Source organism: Suricata suricatta, chromosome 10 (genome assembly GCF_006229205.1).
Source record: "Suricata suricatta isolate VVHF042 chromosome 10, meerkat_22Aug2017_6uvM2_HiC, whole genome shotgun sequence".
Taxonomy (NCBI): domain Eukaryota; kingdom Metazoa; phylum Chordata; class Mammalia; order Carnivora; family Herpestidae; genus Suricata; species Suricata suricatta.
The window spans coordinates 24682258-24703981 of NC_043709.1; the positions used below are offsets into that span (position 1 = coordinate 24682258).

At 40.1% G+C, this 21724-nt stretch overlaps 1 protein-coding gene across 1 annotated transcript in view; it reads left to right on the plus strand.

Moving 5' to 3' along the window:
- NDUFA12 (NADH:ubiquinone oxidoreductase subunit A12) overlaps positions 1-20733 on the plus strand; it is a 28617-nt gene extending 7884 nt beyond the window's left edge. Inside the window, exon 4 of the mRNA XM_029953618.1 lies at positions 20451-20733. Within this exon, the coding sequence (XP_029809478.1) occupies positions 20451-20631 (181 nt within the window). The 3' untranslated portion in view covers positions 20632-20733. The remainder of the gene's footprint in view (positions 1-20450) is intronic.
- Positions 20734-21724: the final 991 nt, after the last annotated feature.

Sequence of the window (21724 nt, forward strand, 5' to 3'; positions counted from 1 at the left end):
TGAGAGGACTGACTCCAATTTTGAAAGAAGTGTTACTGTGGGTAAATAGTATCGAATAGCATTACATGCTACAGAGAAATGGTTTCTGAAAGGAAGACTGGATTAGTGTGACAGACTTCACTGTTGTCGTCTTATTTTAAGAAATTGCCACCATCACCCCACCACCCTGATCACTTAGCAGCCATCAACTTCAAGGCAAGACCCTCCATGAGCAAAAAAAGTAAAACTTCCTAAAAGCTCGGATGGTGGTTGGTATTTTTAACAATAAAGTATTTTTAAATAAAAGCATATATATTTAGATATACTGCTATTGCATACTTAATAGACTATAGCATAGTGTAAACATAACTTTTATATGCACTGGAAAACAAAAATTCAATTGACTTGTTTTATTGCAGTATTCACTTCATTGTGTTAGTCTGAAACCAAGCCTGCAACATTTTCAAGATATGCCTGTATTAGATTGTCTTACACTCATTGGCTCTTATCATGGAAAAGCAGCAGTGAAGTGATGTTACATGTGAGGCTGGATTTTGTACTCTTTTTAATGGACACCAATAGCCTATGGTTCTTTTCAGATCCAAGGGACTGTGATTTTAGATCAAGAATGGTCTAGTTTCTCTGACGGGGCATCTTATATGTTAGGGGCCCTGTTTGAGACCCAGAACTCAAAGTTGAATTTGGCTTCAGGAGGTAAGGTATCCAAGTTATTTGTTTGGTTGATTATTTTGGGGTGAAATTGGTCCTAGGAGGATGCAGAAGGGCTGTGGGCTCTCTCTTTCAGATCTCCAATAGGTTGAGATTTATCTCCTTCAAAGCACTCATCTTTACTCAGCACTCAGGGTCTATATTTTGGGAGAATGTGGTTGCGGGAAGGAACTGATTTAAATTATACAATGAAATACATTTAAAATGATAAAGTAGTAAAAACTATGAAAGGATAAAAGTACTGTTCAGCCAAGCAAGTTCTTTTACATGATCTGAGATCACATGAAAAAGAGAGAGAGAGCTGTAGAAGATAACATCATTCCAGCAGGTGCCTGAGGGCAGTTGAGGGTATGAAGCTGAATTTCTTTGTGGAGGGGAACCTCCTAACGCTGAGTACTTTTGACCCTTGTTTATAAGGGAAGCTTAAGGGCTTATGATGTAGGGAGAAGTGTTGTTGGACAAGTTTAGCTGTTTGTTTCTTAAGACGACTCTCCTTTGCCGAGTATAATACATTGTGGAATTCTAAATCTGTGGAGATTTACCTTTGATTTGATACATGAATAAATTTGAAGTTGTGTTCATTTAAAAAACATTTTTTAAGGTTTATTTATTTTTGAGAGAGAGAAATAGCACAAGCAGGGGAAGGGCAGGGGGCGGGGGACAGAGGATTTGAGGCAGGCTCTGTGCTGACAGCAGAGAGCCCAGTGTGGGGCTCGAACTCACCAACCGAGAGATCATGACTTAAGCCAAAGTCCGAGCTTAACGAACTGAGCCACCCAGGGGCCCTGATTTAGTTTTAAGTAGAGACCCAGGTATTACTTTACATACAAAGTAATGAATAACAGTTTGTTATTGTTACTTATTCTTAAAAACTTTTTTTTAATGTTTTATTTATTTTTGATACAGAGAGAGACAGAGCATGAGAGAGGGAGGGAAGGAGAGAGAAGGAGACACAGAACCAGATGCAGGCTCCAGGCTCTGAGCTAGCTGTCAGCACAGAGCCTGACACGGGGCTTGAACTCACGAATGTGAGATCTGACCTGAGCCAAAGTCGGAAGCCGAACCGACTGAGCCACCCAGGCGCCCCTATTGTTACTTATTCTGATAACTATTTGTTGTATGCCTACCAGATGCCAAGAACTAATGTAGACACTGGGAATACAATAGTAACTGAAGTTCTTGCTCTCATTGTAGGGAGGCAGGAAAACAAATGTGTTCTATATTTTAGACAACAATAAATGCAAGGAAGATAACACAAAGTTGGCATTCATAAAGGGATAAAGAGTAATGGGAGGGTCTGGTGGCTGTTTCATTTGGAAGTTAGGAAAAGCTGCCTTGAGGAAATGAAATTTGAAAAGGGGAGGGAGCAAGCCAGGGAAGGGGACAAAGAGGTCCAGGCAGTAGAAACCACAGTGCAAAAACCTGTGTGTTGAGATATATTTGCTTGTATTCAAAGAACAGCAATATGGCCAGTTTGGCTGGGATGGAATGACTGAGAGAAGATTTGAGGTAACTAGGTGAGAAATAGCCAGGGCCTGGATCATCTAGATGTGGAAGCCATGGGTTTTTTGACTTTTTTTTTCTGAATTTCTTTGAAAGTCACTGGAAGGAAAAGTAGGATGTTATCTGTTTTATACATATATATATATATATTTTTTTTAATTGGGATCGATCTTAAGCTTTCAAAATTGCTGAAAGTATACGAATCATTTCAAAGTTGCCAAAGCATGTCCTGAATACTCCAGTGTGTACTTCCTACAAACAAGGATATTCTCCTATGTAGCCCCAATTTAACCATCAAAGTCAGGAAATTAACAAGTCATATACCATGATTGTCTCATCTTCAGATCCCATTTAGTTTTTATCAATTGTGCCAACAAAGGTCTTTTGTAGCCAGAGGGCTAATTGTGCGTTTCACTTGGATCTCATTTCTCTCTAGCCTCTTTCACACTGGATTTGTTCCTTAGCTTTTCCTTAATTTTCATGACCTTCACACTTTTGAAAGTTACAGGGCATTTATGTTGTAGAAAGTCCTTCAGTCTGGCTTTGTCAGATGTTTTCTCAGGACTAGATTCAGGCTCTCTGTCTTTGGCAGGAATTTCACAAAAGCAGTACCATGTTTTTGTTATCGTCGATTACATGGCAGCCTATTTTGATTACCCCCATTCCTGACGATATCTTCTCTCACTTGAATAGAGTGTATCTGGGATGTTTCTCCTTTCTAAAATGTTCCCTTTGCAATTAATTAGTGCCTTGTGTAGCGGTACTTTGAAGTTAAATTTAAGTATCCCATTACTCAGCAGACTTTCATTCTACTTGTTTATTTGTATCAGTATGAACTCCTGTTACAATCCTTGAGTTATAATTCATTATTATGTTTGTTCCATTTGTTTATTTGCTGACTTTTATTTTCCTGCTCTCCTTCACCTATTTCTTTTATTACCCTACACCGCTCCCCTCTGGCAACCATCAGTTTGTTCTCTATATTTATGGGTCCATTTCTGTGTTTTATTTGTTTTGTTTTTTATGTTTTGTATATTTGTTACTTTTATGTGAAATCGTACGGTATTTGCCTTTTTCAGTCTCACTTATTTTGCTTAGCACAGTACCTTCTGAGTCCATCCATGTTGTCACAGATGATAAGATCACATTAAAATTTTTTTTAATTTTTTTGTTTTAATGTTTTTTATTTTATTATATTTTATTTAATTAATTAATTTTTTTTTTTTTGAAAGAGAGAGAGAGACAGCATGAGCAGGGGAGGGTCAGAGAGAGAAGGAATCACAGGATCCGAAGACAGGCTCCAGGCTCTGAACTAGCTGTCAGCACAGAGCCCGATGTGGGGCTTGAACCCACAATCTGTGAGATCATGACCTGAGCCAAAGTTGGACCCTTAACTGACTGAGCCACCCAGGCGCCCCCCCAAAAAATTTTTTTTAATATTTATTTATTTTTGAGAGAGAGAGGGAGAGGGAGAGAGTGAACATGAGCAGGGGAGGAATAGAGAGAGAAGGAGACACAGAATCCGAAGTAGGCCCCAGGCTCCAAGCTGTCAGCCCAGAGCCCAACACTGGGCTTGAACTCATGAACCGCGAGATCATACCAGAGCCAAAAGTCAGACATTTAACTGACTGCGCCACCCAGGCACCCATGATCACATTCTTTTTTTATGACTGAGTAATATTCCATTGCATATGCACACCACATCTTCATCCATTCACCTTTTGGGGGGCACTTGAGTTGCTTCCATGTCTTGGCTATTGTAAATAATGCTGCCCTTAATGTAGGGGTGCATACATCTTTTTGAATTAATGTTTTTGTTTTCTTTAGGGGAATATCTAGTAGTGGAAGCACTAGATCATATGGTAATTCTATTTTTAATTTCTTGAGGAGACTCCTTACTATTTTCCACTGTGGTTGTACCAGTTTCATTTCCACGAACAGTGCACAAGGTTTCCTTTTTCTCTGTATCCTCACCAGCACTTACTATTTTTTCTCTTTTTGTTGCTAGCCATTCTGACAACTATAAGATGATATTTCGTTTGGTTTTGATTTGTGTTTCCCTGATGATTAGTGATGTTGGGCATCTTTTCATGTGTCTGTTGATCATTTGTATATCTTTTTGGGAATATCAGTTCAGGTCCTCTGTCTGTTTTTTATTTGGATTGTTTTGGGTTTTTTGGTGTTGAGTTGTATAAATTCTTTATATTTTTTGGATATTAGTCCCTTATTGGATATATCATTTGCAAATATATTCTCCCATTCATGGGGGTGCCTTTTTGTTTTGTTGATGATTTTATTTGCTGTGCAAAAGCTTTTCATTTTGGTGTAGTCCCAGTAGTTTATCTTAGCTTTTGTTTACTTGCCTGAAGAGACACATCCATAAATATATTGCTAAGGGTGACGTCTGAGAGATTACTGCCTGTGTTTTTTATTGCCTATGATTATTGCCTGTGATTTACAATTTAAATTTTTTTTACATTTATTTATTTATTTATTAATCACAACATTTTTTTTAACATTTATTTATTTTTGAGAGAGAGAAACAGATCATGAGCAGGGGAGGGGCAGAAAGAGAGGGACACACAGAATCAGAAACAGGCTCCAGGCTCTGAGCTGTCAGCACAGAGCTCGACATGGGGCTCGAACCCATGAACCGTGAGATCATGACCTGAGCTGAAGTCAGATGCTCAACCAACTGAGCCACCCAGGTGCCCCAACAGAAGAGGGGCAGAGAGAGAGACACGGATCTGAAGCAGTCTCCAGGATCTGAGCTAGTGGTCGGCACAGAGCCTGATGCAGGGCTTGAACTCACACACTGTGAGATCGTGACCTGAGCCAAAGTCACCCGCTCAATCGACTGAGCCACCTAGGTGGCCCTGTGATTTACAATTTAAAAACAATTTTTTAAAATGTTTATTTTATCTTTGAAAGAGAGAGCCAGAGCGTGAATGGGGAAGAGGTAGAGAGAGGGAGACAGAATCTGCAGCAGGTTTCCGGCTCTTAAGTTGTCAGCACAGCCCAGCCTGGTGCAGGACTTGAACCCACAAACTGTGAGATCATGACCTGAGCTGAAGTCAGATGTTTGACTGAGTCACCCAGGTGCCCCCTGTGATTTACATTTTTAAAGCATCTCTGACATTGCTGTGAAGAATGAGGAAGGTGGGGCAGTGTTGAAGCAGGCTAATCGCCAGACTGAGGTGCTGGTGATGCAGGTTGTGAGTCTGAGGACTGCAGCACTTCCATTACTGTGTTGACAGAGTATCTTACATTTAGCTTAAAACAATAAACAGTATCTCATAATTTCTGTGTGTAAGGAATTGAATGCAACTTATCTAGATGCCTCTGGTTTAGGGTCTTTCACAGGCTATACTCAAAATATCATTTGAGGCTGCAGTCACCTCAAGGTTAGACTTGGTAAGGATCCAACGCCAAATTCCCATGGCGGTAGACAGCTCAGAGATGTGCTTCTGCCCTCACTCGTGTGAGCCTCTCCACAAGGCCATCTCTTGTCGTGGCAGCTGGCTTCCTGGGAGCAACTAAAGAGACCACTTGAGGTGGAAGCCACTGTCGTGTGTGTGTGGGGTTTTCCTTTTTTTTTTTAATTGAATTATAGTTAACATGGTGTTACATTAGGCCAGTCTTTTTATTTTATTTTTAAAAATTAAAAAAAATTTTTTAGTGTTTATTTATTTTTGAGAGAGAGCAGGGGAGGGCAGAGAGGGAGACACAGAATCTGAAGCAGACTCTAGGCTCTGAGCTGTCAGCGCAGGGCTCAAACTCACCGACTGTGAGATCATGACCTGAGCCGAAGGTGCTTAACCATCTGAGACACCCAGGCACCCCTACGCCTGTCTTAAAACCTAATCTCAGAAATGACATCCTACACTTAATGCTATATTCTTTTTGTTAGAAATAAATCCGTAAATACAGCCCTTACTCATGGAAAATAGAGGAAAAAAACCTCACTTTCTGCTGCAGTTGGGAAAAAACCCTGTTCTTTCCTACTCTGAGTTTCTCTTGTAAGTCTATCTCTTTTACATACCAAACACTTCACTTTTGACACTTCTGGTCACCAAATGTGTGGAGATTTGGCCCCACAACAACAAGAAAGTCTCCAGCAGCAGCTGGGTGTCCTATAGTTCAACTCATTTCTGACAGTGTCTGTCTTGAGATAGTGTCAGATCCCACAACAGGTGAGGTGTCTGCCCCCCTCAACCCCTTCCCCAATTCCACTCACAAGCCTAGTGCTTCTGACCAGTCAGCTGTAGATCAGTCAAGAGGTTAGGGGATGAAGCTGAAAATTCCAAGTTTTTGATCATGGCTTGCTCTTTCGGGTGACTGCCCTCACCCAGGACCGTCCCAGAGCCCCCTCATTAGAACAAGAGATGCTCCTACTGCTCTTATTAGGAATTTATGTGAATGCTGGGACCCCTGTGTCAGGGTCAGAATCAAAGACAGATAGTAAGGGGCCCCTGGCTGGCTTATTATTATGTGACTCTTGATCTCAGGGTCATGGGTTCCAGCCCTATGTTGGGTGTGGAGATTACTTTAAAAAGAATCTTTTTTTTTTTTTATGTTTATTTATTTTTGAGAGTGGATGTGCGAGGGAAGGAGGGCCAAGGGCAGAGAGAGGGAGACAAAGGATCCGGAGCAGGCCCTGTGCTGACTGCAGAGAGCCCAGTGCAGGGCTTGAACTCAGACTGCAAGGTCATGACGTGAGCTGAAGTCAGAAACCAACTGAGCCACCCAAGCTCCCCCACCCCCAAAAAATCATTAGATGCTCCTAGTGTTGCCATTAGGAAATTACAAGAGTTTCAGGAGCTTTGTGCCAGGAGCTGGGTGCAGAGACCAGTATGTACATTTTCTGTGCTCTCACAGAGGATTACACAAGGGTACGTATACAAGAGGCTGTGCTCATGGAGGCCACTTTAGAGGCTGCCTACCACAGGGATATATTTGAAGTAAGATGGAGGATTTGCTGATGGATTGAATTTTGAGAGAAAAAAACCGAGGATGGCTTCAAGATTTTTGGCCTGAACTACTACTACTACTAGTGTAACTGAGATGGGAAGACCGGGTAGGGTCGGGGGCACAGAGCTGGAAGAGTAGTGAAGAATTCTACTTTGTCCATGTGAAGTAGGAGATGCCTGTTAGAGAACCAAGTGGGGATGGTGGGTAGACAGTTAAACACTAGTCTTTAGGTCAGGATAGAGGTCGGTGACGGAGATAGGACCTCATTGTAGTGTACAATGGAAATTAGTAACTTGTAGGTAAAAGGGTCAAGTGAATCTGGTCTTCAGTTAAATGCCTAGCTTTGTTTCCCTGGAAACCAGATTTGATTGTTGTGATTACAGAAGTCCCCCCCTTAGCCATGGTTTTGCTTTCCATGGTTTCAGTCACCCCTGGGGATCTGATGTATGGTCAGAAGGTCAGTAGTAGCCTAGCCTAACCCCGTGTGACGTTGCCTGTGCCGTTCACCACACTTCATCTCGTCATATAGCATTTTATCATCTCCCCGTCACAGGAGGAAGGGTGAGAACGTACAGTAATATTTTGAGAGAGGAGGGAACTACATTCATATAACATTATATTACAATTACTCTATATTACAGTTGCTCTATTTTACGACTATTGTTGTTAGTCTCTTACTGTGCCTAATTTACAAATTCATCTTTATCACAGGGTGTTTGTATAGGAGAAAACATAGTATACATAAGGTTTGGTACTATCCACCAGTTTCAGGCATGCACTGAGGATCTCAGAGCTTAACCCCTGCAGAAAGGGGAACTACTATGTATTTATTGCTAGACAAAATTGATCCTTGATTTGTACATTGCATCTGGATGAGAGGAGTTATAAATGCCTGGTTGGTTAGCTGTGTTTGAGTTTCCCCGCTTATTGCTGCTCTCAGACCTGGTATGTCCCTTGTGAGAATGGGAATCAGAAGCTGCACCTGTGGAGTTATTGAAGGTGTTAGTTTCTGTGGAGCATGAAGCCTGTAAGTCCGGGCAGCTCCTGGGAGGCTCTCCTCTCCCTTGAGCCTAGGGAGTCCAAGGAGATGGGTCCTGAATGGCGGGTGAGCAGCTGTCACCTGCACAAACTATTGCAAATTCTCCCAAGAGAAGGACACCTGATTTTGCCTATGGGCGAGCTGTAGTTCCTGTCCTGTCCTCTGTCTGAGTCGTCTGGTGTCGGGGATGGCCTCCGATAGTATGTGAATCTGTAAGGTAGCTGCACAATCTCACCTAGAAAAGGATTCCCTTTCGAACTATTAAGTGTTTATCCTAGAATCAGGGAATTTCTTCAGTAAACTTCTGTGGTTCACATACTGTTCCCTAGCGGGAAAAAGAGTTCACTTTATCTCATTGCAAGGCCTTCATTTCTTTGACTTTTTCAGCAGCTAGTGAGGCTGTTGGGTCTACTGGTAGACAAACAAAAGGAGTATGTGCTGATGCAAATGTCTGGAATGGGCATGGGAGCTCCAGGTACCTTGAAAATCAAAAACTGAATGCTTAGAACCTAGCATAGTACTCAGCTTACATATCACTAATTCAACAAACGTTAAGCATCCCACTGTGTGTCATGCACTGATAGATTTAAACCTTCACAGTGGTAAACAAAATGGGTGGTCCTTGCTGTCTTGGAGTTTATAGTCATTTAATGAATGCTAGCTGGTAAATAAATACTGTACTATAACTAGTGTCTGTTATTTTTCTTTGTTACAGTACTTGTTTAAAAAAAATTTTTTTTAACATTTATTTATTTTTGAGAGACAGAGAGAGCCAGTGTGATCAGGGGAGGGGCAGAGAGAGAGCGGGGGAGACACAAAATCCAAAGCAGGCTCCAGGCTTTGAGCTGTCAGCACATTTTCTTTAAAAAAATTTTTTTTAATGTTTATTCACTTTTGAGAAAGAGACTGAGCATGAGCAGGGGGAGAGGCAGAGAGAGAGGGAGACACAGAATCTGAAGCAGGCTCCAGGCTCTGAGCTGTCAGCACAGAGTGCTGGGAGCCGCACTGGCCTTGCTGGATGACCCAGTCACAGTGAAGAAATGGCAGACATTTGCACAGCTCCTGCCATGAATTGAAACCAGTATCTCCTTCTATTATTGGCTCATATTGGGAATGGGACTGCTGTTATTGACTAGGCCTCACGATGTTCCAAATCAGATCGATATTCCCCGCCCAGATACCTCATAAGATAAAGCATATTCCTGCCCCTGCATAAGAAATTGTAGATCAAAGCACTGCAGATATTTGCCAAAAGGCTCTTCTAATGACCCTTGCAGACCCAAGACCTAAATAATAAGGGGGGCTAAAAACACAAGATTTATGATTAACGCTGGCCCAGAGAAGAAGAGCCTAACAGAGATAAGAAACAAACTAGGACTGGACGTAAGTTGCTACATATACCTTTGCTAATTGGAGCCACAAATATCTTTCCTTACACTGACATCTGTAATGAGGATGAATAATGAGGATGGGTAAGAGTTACTAAAACATCAACTCATATATCAAGGCTGACGTTTTTAGGGCGCCTGTGGTACACCCTGAGCATCAAACAAAGGGTTCACACAAGCAATCTACTAACCAGTCCAAATACATTCTTCCTCTGGTAAGTCAGACAAAATAACTCCTAGCCTGTCTATATATTACTCAACCAATGACTTAATCTTAGCATTATTGATATAAACAAATGTGCATGTTATCTGCTTTCCACTAAGAATATCCTGTTGTCCTCTTAGTTGTAAGATTTACTACCAGTTCAAACAAATGTATATGATATCTGCTTTTTCCTTAGAACATCCTGTTTTCCTCTTAGTTGTAGAAATTACTAGCTCACTAATTACGATAGTTTTGTCAAAATGCCTCTGTAAAACTGTATCTGTATACTTTTCAAAGCATCCTATGTCAGAGATTTGTTCCTTGTAAAAGTTCCACCTGCTAATGTCTTGTTATCACTTAAACTATAAATAAAGACACAGAAACCGCCAGAGCAGAGATGCCTGCCTGGTGATCAGAAAGAAACTCGAGGCTCTCTCATCACTCTCTCATGCCGACACTGTCCATCCTTCAGGGACCCCTGGACCTGCTGGAGCTGGACTCCGGCAACAGAGCCCGATGTAGGGCTCAAACCCACTAGCCATGAGATCATGGCCTGAGCCAAAGTCGGACGCTCAACCAACTGAGCCACCCAGGCGCCCCTTAACAATACTTTTATTTTCTTATGTAAGTTCTATTCTCTTACAGAATCAGCAGTGAAATTTTAATTTCTTTTTCAGGAGTTTACATTAGTTTAACCTGACTGAACAGAATACTCAAAAGTATTTCAGTAGAACACAAGTAGTCTTTTATACCATTATACTCTTTTATACCATTTTGATTGTCCTTAATTTTATCTTTATAGCCACCATCTACAAAGTAATGCACAAAAGTCTTTATTTCTTTCCTTCCATTCTTCCTTTCTTCCTTCCTTCCTATTTTGAGAGCATCTTAAGCAGCCTTCACACTCAGTGCAGAGCCCTGGGGCTCGATCCCATAGCCCTGGGATTGTGACCTGAGCTGAAATCAAGAGTGGGATGCTCAACTGACTGAGCACCAGGGACCCCCCTTATTTTCATTTTTATGCTTGTTAGCCTTTGCGTAGAATTTGTAACAGATAAACCAAGGAAGTAATTAGTATCTCTATGAAATTTGACAAGGGAATATGTTGAGAATAAAATGGTGGAAAGTTTGGGCTCTTTTATGCATAATAGAATAAAATTACTGTTTCTACTTATATCAAGAGCTTTTGGGTTTGAAGCATTGGAACCCTGAAATCCTTTAAATCAAGTTAAACAAATATGACTTGCCTAGATTTTTCTCTACTGCATATATACTTTTTTCCCACTTGGTGGCACCTTCTATTCATTTCTAAGTAACATCTTTTCTCCCTCAATGTAGTGCAGCTAGTCTCTCCTTGTATATTGATTTTTTCTTATTAAGATTAATGGTTAAATTATTGAAGTAATACATAAATACATTATTTTTCAAATAATAGCATATGTTGAAAATTGCCTTTTTAACAGAAAATTATTTTCGCCTTGAAGATTTTTCCAGAGCCATAGTGTAATTAACACGTTTTTACTCTGGTGAGGATTCCTTTGCCTTGTGGTCAGCTTTCTTTTGGTCAGCATATGATGTTCTAGATGCCTTTGTAGAAAAGTAGGGTGGAATCTGGGGAGACTGGGGGTGATAGGAATCACAGATGCTTCGTAGGTTTAATTTGAGATGGTGTTATCATTCATTGAGATGGGAAGACTTGGAGAAGAGTAGGACTGGGAGTGGAGGATTACAGTCAGAATTCTCTCATTTGGATGTAGCAAATTTGAGATACCTATCAGAAATCCAAGAGAATAGATATGTCAAGTGAACAGCTCGTATATGAATCTGGAGTTTAGGACAGAGGTTGAGCTAGCAAAGAAGAATGAGAAGTACCTAGCAAGGGAAGAGAGAAGGCAAGAGAATAGCATTTCAACAAAGATGAGAGGCTAGCTGTATTGATTGATGCTGAGAGATTGCTTGAAATAAGGGCAGAGAAGTGTCCATTTAATTTGGCAGTATGAACTTCATTGAATCTAAATGGAATGTGTCGTTAAGAGTATGAGAAACCAGAAAAGTTTCAAGAGTCTGGCAGGGGGCAGGGATAATCTACATGGCCCCTAAGAGACAGCCACTGTTGACATTTGGCATATTTCCTTTAGTCCTTTTAAATGATTTTCATGTCATTGCTGTGTTCATAATCATATTCAGGTATCTTTCCTCTTAACATTATAAGCAATTTTCCATGTTATTAAAACAATTAGTACAATCACGGTTAATTTTTTTCTAATTGTAAAAATGTGCAATTGTTATAGAAAACTTGGAAAACCCAGAGATACATGAAACCCAGAGATACATGAAGTAGAAATAAAAATAAACTCCTTGGCCCAGAAATAAGCACTGTTAACATTTATTTTATTTTATTTTATTATTTTTTAGTGTTTATATTTTGAGAAGGATAGAGTGTGAGCTGGGGCAGGAGGGGAAGTAGCAGAGAGAGAGAGAGAGGGAGACACAGAATCCGAAGCAGGTCCCAGGCTCTGAGCTGTCAGCACAGAGCCAATGTGGGGCTCGAATTCACAGACTGCAGGGTCATGACCTGAGCTGACTTCAGCCCGCTTAACCCACTGAGCCACCCAGGGGCCCCAAAGGGGCTTTTGATATGTAAAGGTTAAAGGAAATTTGGGTTTAAAATTAATATGCTGTTTATTACAGCTGCAATTGACTATTAATTAAGTTTTTATTTTAATTCCAGTACAGTTAGCATGCAGCAAACTGTCATTTTCAGGGGTACAGTGTAGTGATTGGGTGCCTCCATACCCCACCCCGGGCTCGTCACATCCCCCAAACACCTCCCCTCCCGGGAACCATCAGACTGTTCTGGATAATTAAGAGTTACAGCTGCAATTTTTAAAACCTACTTGTTTTTAAGCCTTGAGGTCCAATTTATAAATAGGATAACAAGATTAGTAAATTGAACGTTTTTGCATAAAAATAAAGAACAATTATTTTCTCTTGCTTGATAAACTCCAAAGGAAAGGATTAAAATCTCCTAAACAATTATCTCCTTTTGCAAGTTTAGTTGATTGCATTTTTTTCAACATTTTAGGTCACAATTATAAATGTAATATATATTTTTTTCAATATCTTCAAATGCCCAACATAAATGAACAGACCTATCAACCAAAATGCTCTTAAGCCCTTAAATGACTCATGTTTAATCAAGCTGAAACTTAAGGGTCGTCCTCACAGGTCTTCTTTCTCTGACATCCAGTCTGTCAGCAGGTTCTGTGTGATTACTTCTGAGCATGTCCCACATCCGATCACTACCTCTGTCATTATTACCCTGGTCTAAGCCACAGTTAATGCTTGTTGGAAACTTCTACCACGGCCTTCCAACTGGTCTGATTACATTCTTGCAGCACATCAGTATTCTCCACATATTAGGTGATTGGGATGGTTATTTTACAAATTTCTGCTCGAACTGTCCATTAGTTTCCCGTCATAATGTGAATGAAAACTCCAACTCTTTACAAGGCCTTGTGTGCTGTTGGCCCTGCCAACTCTTGACTTGGCCACTTGGTCCTCACATTCCCTTGAATGGTGAGCACATCCACCTCCGTCGCTCTGTACCGGCTGTTTTCCCAGATGCTACATGGCTCACACCTTCGCTTTATTCGGTTCCTCGGTCTACCCTATCCAGAAGAGCCCTTTCCTCTCACTCTGGGTCCCCTTCCCCTGCTCCAGTGTTTTCCTTGGCAGCACTTATCTCTGCCTGGTATTTTGTTACAGATTACTTAATTTATTGTTTCCCCAGCTACCATGCTTCTTGATAACAACTTTGTTTACTGCTGTGTTGCTAATGCCTAAAATGATGTTTAGCACATAGTGGATGCTCAATAAACATTTGTTGAATGAGAGACACCTGGGTAGCTTAGTCAGTTGTGTTCATCTTCGGCTCAGGTCATGATGTTACAGTTTGTGGGTTCGAGCCCCGCACCAGGCTCTGTGCTGACAGCTCAGAGCCTGGAGCCTGCTTGGGATTCTGTCTCCTTCTCTCTCCCCCAAAATAAATAAAAACATTTCAAAAATTAAAATATTTGTTGAATGAATGTAGGTATACTGTCTTACTTGAAACAACCTTTTTAAGTACACTTCACGCCCAGAGCAGAGCCCAATGCAGGGCTTGAACTCATGACGCTGGTATCAAGACCTGAGCTGCAATCAAGAGCCGGACACAACCAACTGAGCCACCCAGGCGCTCCTAATTTTGTAATTTGAATACAGTAATTGTCTTTGCTTCTCCTAGCTGATCCAGAAATGCTATGTCTGTCACTTACTTTACAACTTTTGTTTGAATTTGAAGGTAGACTTACATCTGAATTCTATTCTGACTTCAACCTGTCCTTGCACATGGGTGCATGCTGTTAGGGGAGAGGCGGAGAGAAAGGGAGAGAGCGAGAGAATCCCAAGCAGACTCTGCACTGTCAGTGTGGAGTCCGATGCAGGGCTCGAACTCACAAACTGAGATCGTGACCTGAGCCGAAATCAAGAGTCAGACACTTAACCAACTGAGCCACTCAGGTGCCCCAACCTGTCCGTTTTAGTATCTTGTCCCCCTGAATCAGTTGTTATTTTGTAGTCTTTTAAAAAATATTCCCCCGAATAAGCTGCCAGCTATCAGCAGCAGAGGATGTCTTCCTTTGGGTGCACCTGCTTAATCCAGCATTTTTCGGGTCAGGGATATTGTGTAAAATACTACCTGAACTGAACCGAAAGGAGCATTACTCAGTACACTGCACTGCAAAATTCTTTTCAAAACAGATCCTTCTTAATGTTTATTTTCTGCTCCAGAAAATCGGAGTATTAAGCCACTGTGCGCTAAGAACTGCAAATTGTCTACTTAGGTAGATTTTCCTGTGTTACAGAATGTTACTCTATAACATTTCTCTGGTGTAAGCAGAAGACAAGATTTTGATTTTAAAAGTTCAGCTTTTGTTGAATACATTTCACTTACTATTCAGTGCTTTATTTAAGATCAATTCTAACATTTTTCTAAGATGAGTTGTTGACAATTTTCATAGCTGGAAACATGGAAATAAACTATCTATTAGTCTTGGGGAACAAAGAACTGCTCTTAATTTCAGTTTCCAGAATAAATCTTTATTGTGTTCAAAGATTGTCAGTGTATAGTACGTGGTAGAGATAGTGTCATGTAGAAACTTTGAGGTTTCTAGATTAAAAAGCCATTATTTGTACTTCTTCCATGTAATTTCAGTGAATGATTTTGCATTATGGAGTTGGCTTAGAAAAAAAATTCCATTAAGGTAGACTGAGAAAGAAGGACAGATACCATATGTTTACACTCAGGTCTAACAGGAGAAACCTAACAGGGGACCTTGGGAAGGGAAAGGGGGCGGGAAATTAGGGAGAGGGAGGGAGGCAAATCATGAGAGATGCTTGAGTACTGAAAATGAACTGAGGGCTGAAGAGGGAAGGGGAAATGGGAAAGGGGGTGATGGTCATAGAGAGGGGCACTTGTGGGGAAGAGCACTGGGTATTATATGGAAACCAACTTGACAATAAACTATTAAAAAAAGGTAGACTGAGAAAAAGTGTGTCTGCCACTGAAACATCTGAGAATAGTTTAGATTGAGTGATTAAAAAATTTTTTTAATGTTTATTTTTTTTAAGGGAGAGAGAGAGAGCACGCAAGTGAAGAAAGAGTGGGGGCGGGGGGGGGGGGCGCGCTGGACACAGAATCTGAAGCAGGCTCCAGGCTCTGAGCTGTCAGCACAGAGCCGGATGTGGGCTCAAATCTACAAAATGTGAGATCATGACCTAAGCTTCCAAAGTTGGATGCTTAACTGACTGAGCCACCCAGGCGCCCCTAGATTGAGTGATTTGTTTAAAAAAAGAAATGGTGGCTTAAGTGGTATGAAATGGAGTTAGATTAGAAATAGAATGTATTTATGGTCTCAGAATAAATGACAGATGACTTGGGAAATATTTAAAAACCATCTCTGGTTGGTCTGAATTAGAAGAGGGATTTTTCTTTTTACTAGCTTAATTTCTTCTTATAAAGTAGTACATGTTCATTATAGGAAATTCAGAAACTAAGAAAGGAAACAGAAATAACCTATTATCCTATTACACAGAAAAACCACTGTTACTATTTTAATATTTTTTTAAGTATATGTATTTATTTTGAGGAAGAGAGCATGAGCAGGGGAGGGGCAGAGAGGGAGGGAGAGAGAGAATTCCCAAGCAGGCTCCACACTGTTAGCGCAGAGCCTGACACAGGGTTCAAGTTCACAAACCATGAGATCATGACCTGAGCTGAAATCAAGAGTCAAAGCTTAACTGTCTGAGCCATGCAAATGCCTTGACATTTTGATATATATTCTTCTGATCTCTTTTTCTATTCATATAAATTCTTATGTTTTTGTTTTTAATGTAAATAGGCCTTTTGAAGAGGTAGCCTGGGTTTAAATCCTAGCTCTACTACCTTGGACAAGTTTTTAAAAATGTACCTCAGTTTCCTCATTTATTACATTGGCATAATAATATCTATCTCAGAGAGTTGTTAAAAGGATTAAAGGAGTTAATATTTGTAAAGTATTTAGAATGGTCCCCATGACTTATAAATGCTAAGTACTGTTAAATAAATTAAGTGAATAATCTGCCATTTAAATTTATCATATGGTGAACATTTTCTCAAAGACCTAAAATATTCTCTGTAATCTAATTTTTAATGATCTTTTAGTCTTCTGTCATGTGTATATGTCATGAATTATTTGCATATTCCCTTTTATTCTTGGTTTTGTTCTTCCTTTTTTTTTTTCACTGACATAAATAAAGCTGTGGTCAGCATCCTTATTCTTAAATATCTACCCACACATCTCCGTTTCCTTAAGGCACATTTCTATGGGTAAAGTTGTTGCATCCATGAGTGAACATGTTTTGAAAGCGTTTGGTTCTTCCTGCCAAATTGCCCTCAATTTATACTTAGTGTAAATACATTCAGCTGTATATGAGTGTTAGTTTCTCTAAAATTTCACCAGTATTGGGTATTATTACTTTTAAAATCTTTGCCAGTTCAGCAAGTAAAAATATAACTATATCTTGTTTTAATTTGCATTGCTTTGATTGAGCTTTTTGTGTTTGCCATTTTTAGTTTTTTCTTTTATGATTGATCTTTTAATGCCTTTTGTCCATTTTTCTGCCATACATTTGACTTTTTCTTTCTGATTTGTAATGATAGATGAACTACTTTTCTGTATATGAAAAATATTTCCCCGTATGTCTTATCCTTTAATGTTGTTTGACATAGACATTTCAGTTTTTACGTAGTAGAAATAACACTGCCTTTTTGCATTTAATGTTAACCTTAGAAATGGTTCTTCACATTATATAGATATCAATATTTATGAATATAAATATTCACTCATGTTGTATCTGAGCATTATTAATCTGTCTGGAATCTATTTTGATACATGGCTTGGGAAATCTAACTTGATTTCTTTTCAACAAAATTTATTATTCTTGGATAATTTGTTGAAAAATATTTAGTTGCCCCAATAATTTAAAATGCCAGCCTTACCTTATATATACTTAGTCTGTTTGGAGAATTTTATTTCATATTATTGTTCTTTTCTATTAGTTTTTATACCATTCTAATGTTGGTGACATTAATGTCTGATAATGCTAACCTTCCTGATTATTGGGAGTTTTCAAAATTTTCTTGGGTAGAGTTCCAGCTGATCCGTAGAATTATAATTGTCAAACCCTATTGGGATTTTGATTCAGATCGCACTTAATTGGAAATAACAGTTACTGAGCCAACAACATTTGAGCTAGCTATCTTGTAATGAACTATTTTTGTGTTTTAAATGTTAAATTTATCATTCCCATCCTGGGGTTATTGAGATAGCTCTCAGGATTTTGGCAGATATTTAGATGCTTTCATAATCCTACCCCTATTTCATCTCTTGATTGTAATTTAAGTTTCTTGACCAAAAGGTTCTCTTCAGCCATTGAGAAGTTGTGTTCAAGCCTCAGATTTCTGGCATATGTGCTTTGGGACCTTGGGAAAGGCATTTTGATTCTGTTTACTCGGTTTTAAAATATGAGATACTTAGGTTAGTAGTCAGCAAGTAACTGAATGACATCTGTGGGTATGCTTCATAAACTAAAATGGGAAAGAGTACTCATTCTAGATGATGAACATTTTTACCTCAGAAGCCGATCATGTTTTACTTCAGTCTTTCATACCATTTTTAAAAATTTTTTTATTTATGAGTTCCTGGGTGGCATACCGAGTTGAGCTTCTGACTCTTGATTTTGGCTCAGGTCATGATCTCATATTGATTGCACGAATTCGAGCCCCACATCTGGCTCTGTGCTGACAGCACAGGAGTCTGCTTAGGATTCTCTCTCTCTCTCTCTCTCTCTCTCTCTCTCTCTCTCTCTCCCTCTCTCTCTCTCTTTCTCTCTCTCTCCCCCCCCACCTCCTTGTGTGCTCTCTTTCTCTAAAACATGAACGCATAAACAAACAAATAAATAATAATAAAAAATTTAACAACCCAGCTAAAAATCTGCTTTGCAAAAACTCTTTGGTGTGGAAATCTAGAAGGTATGATTTATTTAGCCTTTATTTAATAATACTATACCAACACAACAGAAGGGCTACATCAGCCTAGCAGATTATAAACATATTCTTGTTTCTTACAGCTCTTTATACTGCCATCATGAGAATAAATTATTGCCCACTCATTCCTTGATTCTTGCTGGATAAACATTTTCAGATTTTATGTATCGTGTAAAAATATTTTTTAGTTTTCTATTTCTCCATGAGATCTTCAGTCCTTCACTTAAGTAACTGAATAGACATATATAAGATTGGGGCTCTGATTTCTTAAATATCATTTTAGCCTTCAAGAGTCTTTTTTTAATTTTTTTATGTTTTTTATTATTTTTGAGAGAGAGAGACAGTGCAAGCAGGGGAGGGGCAGAGAGAGAGGTAGACCACGGCATCTGAAGCAGGCTTCAGGATCTGAGCTGTCAGCACAGAGCCCAACACGGGCCTCGAACCCACGAACCGTGAGATCATGACCTGAGCTGAAGCCGGATGTTCAACCGACTGAGCCACCCAGGCGCCCCAACCTTCAAGAGTCTTGACAGCAGTTATTTAAATAAAGTTTTTCTGTCATTTTATTCAAATGCATTAGTTACATAAGCTGCCTCAACAAGATAAAAGTTAAATATTTCCGCTGTGCCTTAAGCTTACATAAAGTCCCTTGATAAGTATCAGCCTTGGTTTTGAGGACTAATCCCTCCTTTGAGTGGCTAGCAGAGCCCGCCTCGCTGCCAGCAGCTCAGCTGGGGCTCATGTTTATAGTCCCAGTTTATTGGTCCAAGTCATTTTCCCTAATCCCCAGTTTCTGTTGGAGGATATGAGAGAGACAGCAGCCCAGGGTGTACAGATGTCTTCATTATTTATTGTGTTAGCTGATCATGATACAACGTCTTTAGACACAAATGTAGCAATGGTAATAATCATTTATGTCCTCTCTTTTTGGTTTTAGCCACTACCTAGCTATATCTATCAATTACTGCTAACAAATATTCTTAAACTTAAGTAGCATCATAAACTTTCTCATTAATTTAGTCTTATTTTACTGAAACCTCCTCTACTTGTCCTTTTCTGTATAGCTTGGAAGTCTCCCCCCTTTTTCTTTCTTGGAGCTGCGTTTCTCTGCCCATTCCCTCCTCTCATTCCCATTTCCCATAATATCATCCTTTCATGTGAGCTTCCAGCCTTGGGGAATCTGGTATGAATCCTCCTTCCACTTCCTGTTCCATATAAATTCAGTGTGGCTTCCTGCTCAGTTCTCCTATTTGTCCCTGGGACTTCGATCCCCCTTTTATCTGCCCTTAGCGACAGCTTTGCTGTCTTTTTCCTTTCTACTCCCTGCAGCTAGCTTCCTTTGTAATTAAATTGTTAAACACTTAAAACTGAAATACTTGTGAACTTTAGGCTGTGATTCAATGTTTTTAATGTAACAAATTGTACGTTCTGTAGTGTTCATCTTCAGCTTGAACTTAAAATGCTTGCAGAGATCTCTTCTTCAGCAGGAGCCTCTGAGCTTTACACTAGAGCGTCATCAGCCTGAGCAGGCTGAGCGCACTGCCCCTGATCAACCTCTAGCATCTAACAGCAGTACTGTATTTCATCAATCCTGAGATACACTTTGACCTCTAAAATAGGATACATATTATAATCAAGAGTATCATGAGCTAATTGGCAGCGTGTTTTTTTAGAGATAATATATAAAATGGTATGTATTTGAAAATTGATTATGTCCTAGGTATGATGAAATATAGTAACAAGAAAAGCAATGGCTAACATCTGTTGAGTACGTACTGTGCACAGGAATTTTTCTAGGGGCTTTATGTGTATTATCGCATTTAATCCTTCTGCCCTCTTCCAGAAGTCAGGATGCTCAGTTGAAAAAGCTAAGGCACAGAAGCACGGCTAGTAAGTGAGGGAACTGAGATTCGAGCTCGAGCCACAGGATAGCCCCGGAGCTGCCCGCTTAGCCCTCCTGCCACCACACCATCCTGCCTCTTCATAACTGTCTTTCTTTTCCTCTTTAAGGCATCGTTGGCTTCACTCTATGACTGATGATCCTCCAACAACAAAACCACCTACTGCTCGTAAATTCATTTGGACAAACCATAAGTTCAATGTGAGTGGCACTCCAGAACAATATGTACCTTACTCTACCACTAGAAAGAAGATCCAAGAGTGGGTCCCACCTTCAACACCTTACAAGTGAAGACAATGGAAAATAATTTAAACATGTATAATATGGGGCTCTTCGTGGAATTGCACTTTCACTGCTTACTATTAACTTGATTAAAATTGTTTGATTAAGCAATGTCTTTTATGCCTTTTTGCCCTTACCTTTGTCATTCATGAACTGCAACAAAGAATCTTAGGAACATGGGTAATTGAAGCCGACTTCTTTGGGGTTGTGCCTGGTGTGTAGGCCCCCCTTGTGCTGCGGGCATGCCTGTGCTTCACGGCCTTGCTCACGGAGCTGACCGACGGGGGAAGACCTAACGCTGAACTGAGCCCAACAGACGTTATTGTGGGAAACTGAAATGTGAATGGAGGGACACAGGCTGAGTCCCCAGAGCTGGATGGCTTTGATGATAGCTCTCAAGGAGAAGGTTTTCAGGGATTTCCGATTTCCTGAGTTTGGGTTCTTTCACAGTTTATTTGGACCTGTGAACTGTCACAGGATCCATTTCAATATATTCTTATTTCCATAAGCTAACTGGGGTCATTGATTTTCTTGTTGTTGCTTGCAAACAAAAGATCTTTAGAGTGGTTCCAGAGAATGGGCTTCATGCAAAAGACTTCAAGGAAATGTGGAATCTTCGGAATTGGTCCTATCTGGGTACACGGAAGGCAGTGCAGCACCCTTCTGTGTTCTGGGTGGGAAGCTGGCAGCTTTGGTGATCAGACAGCCTATCAGATGGTATTGCCTTTAGTCACCAGTTTCCATGAGCTCCCTGAGAAGGCCTTTGGACACTGGTTAGCAGCCACCATAGAACAATTAAACGGTGATGGGAGAAAAATACTAGCATTTTGAAACCAGATGGTTGCTTTCAAGAGCACTGGAGAACTTGCAGGAGAAAGTGAACCTCAATTGCCAAATCTGAACTCCAGGCATTGAGTAAACCTCAGGGCAATTACATGACCTTGCCAACCTCAGATTTCTTACATGAAAATGAAGAGGTAGAAAAGACTGACTATGGGTATAGAGAAATCTAGAAGAAGTTAGAATATCATTGGCTACACATTAGAGTTACCTGGGGTGGTTTTGGTTTTGGCTTTGGCTTTGGTTTTGGCTTTGGCTTTGG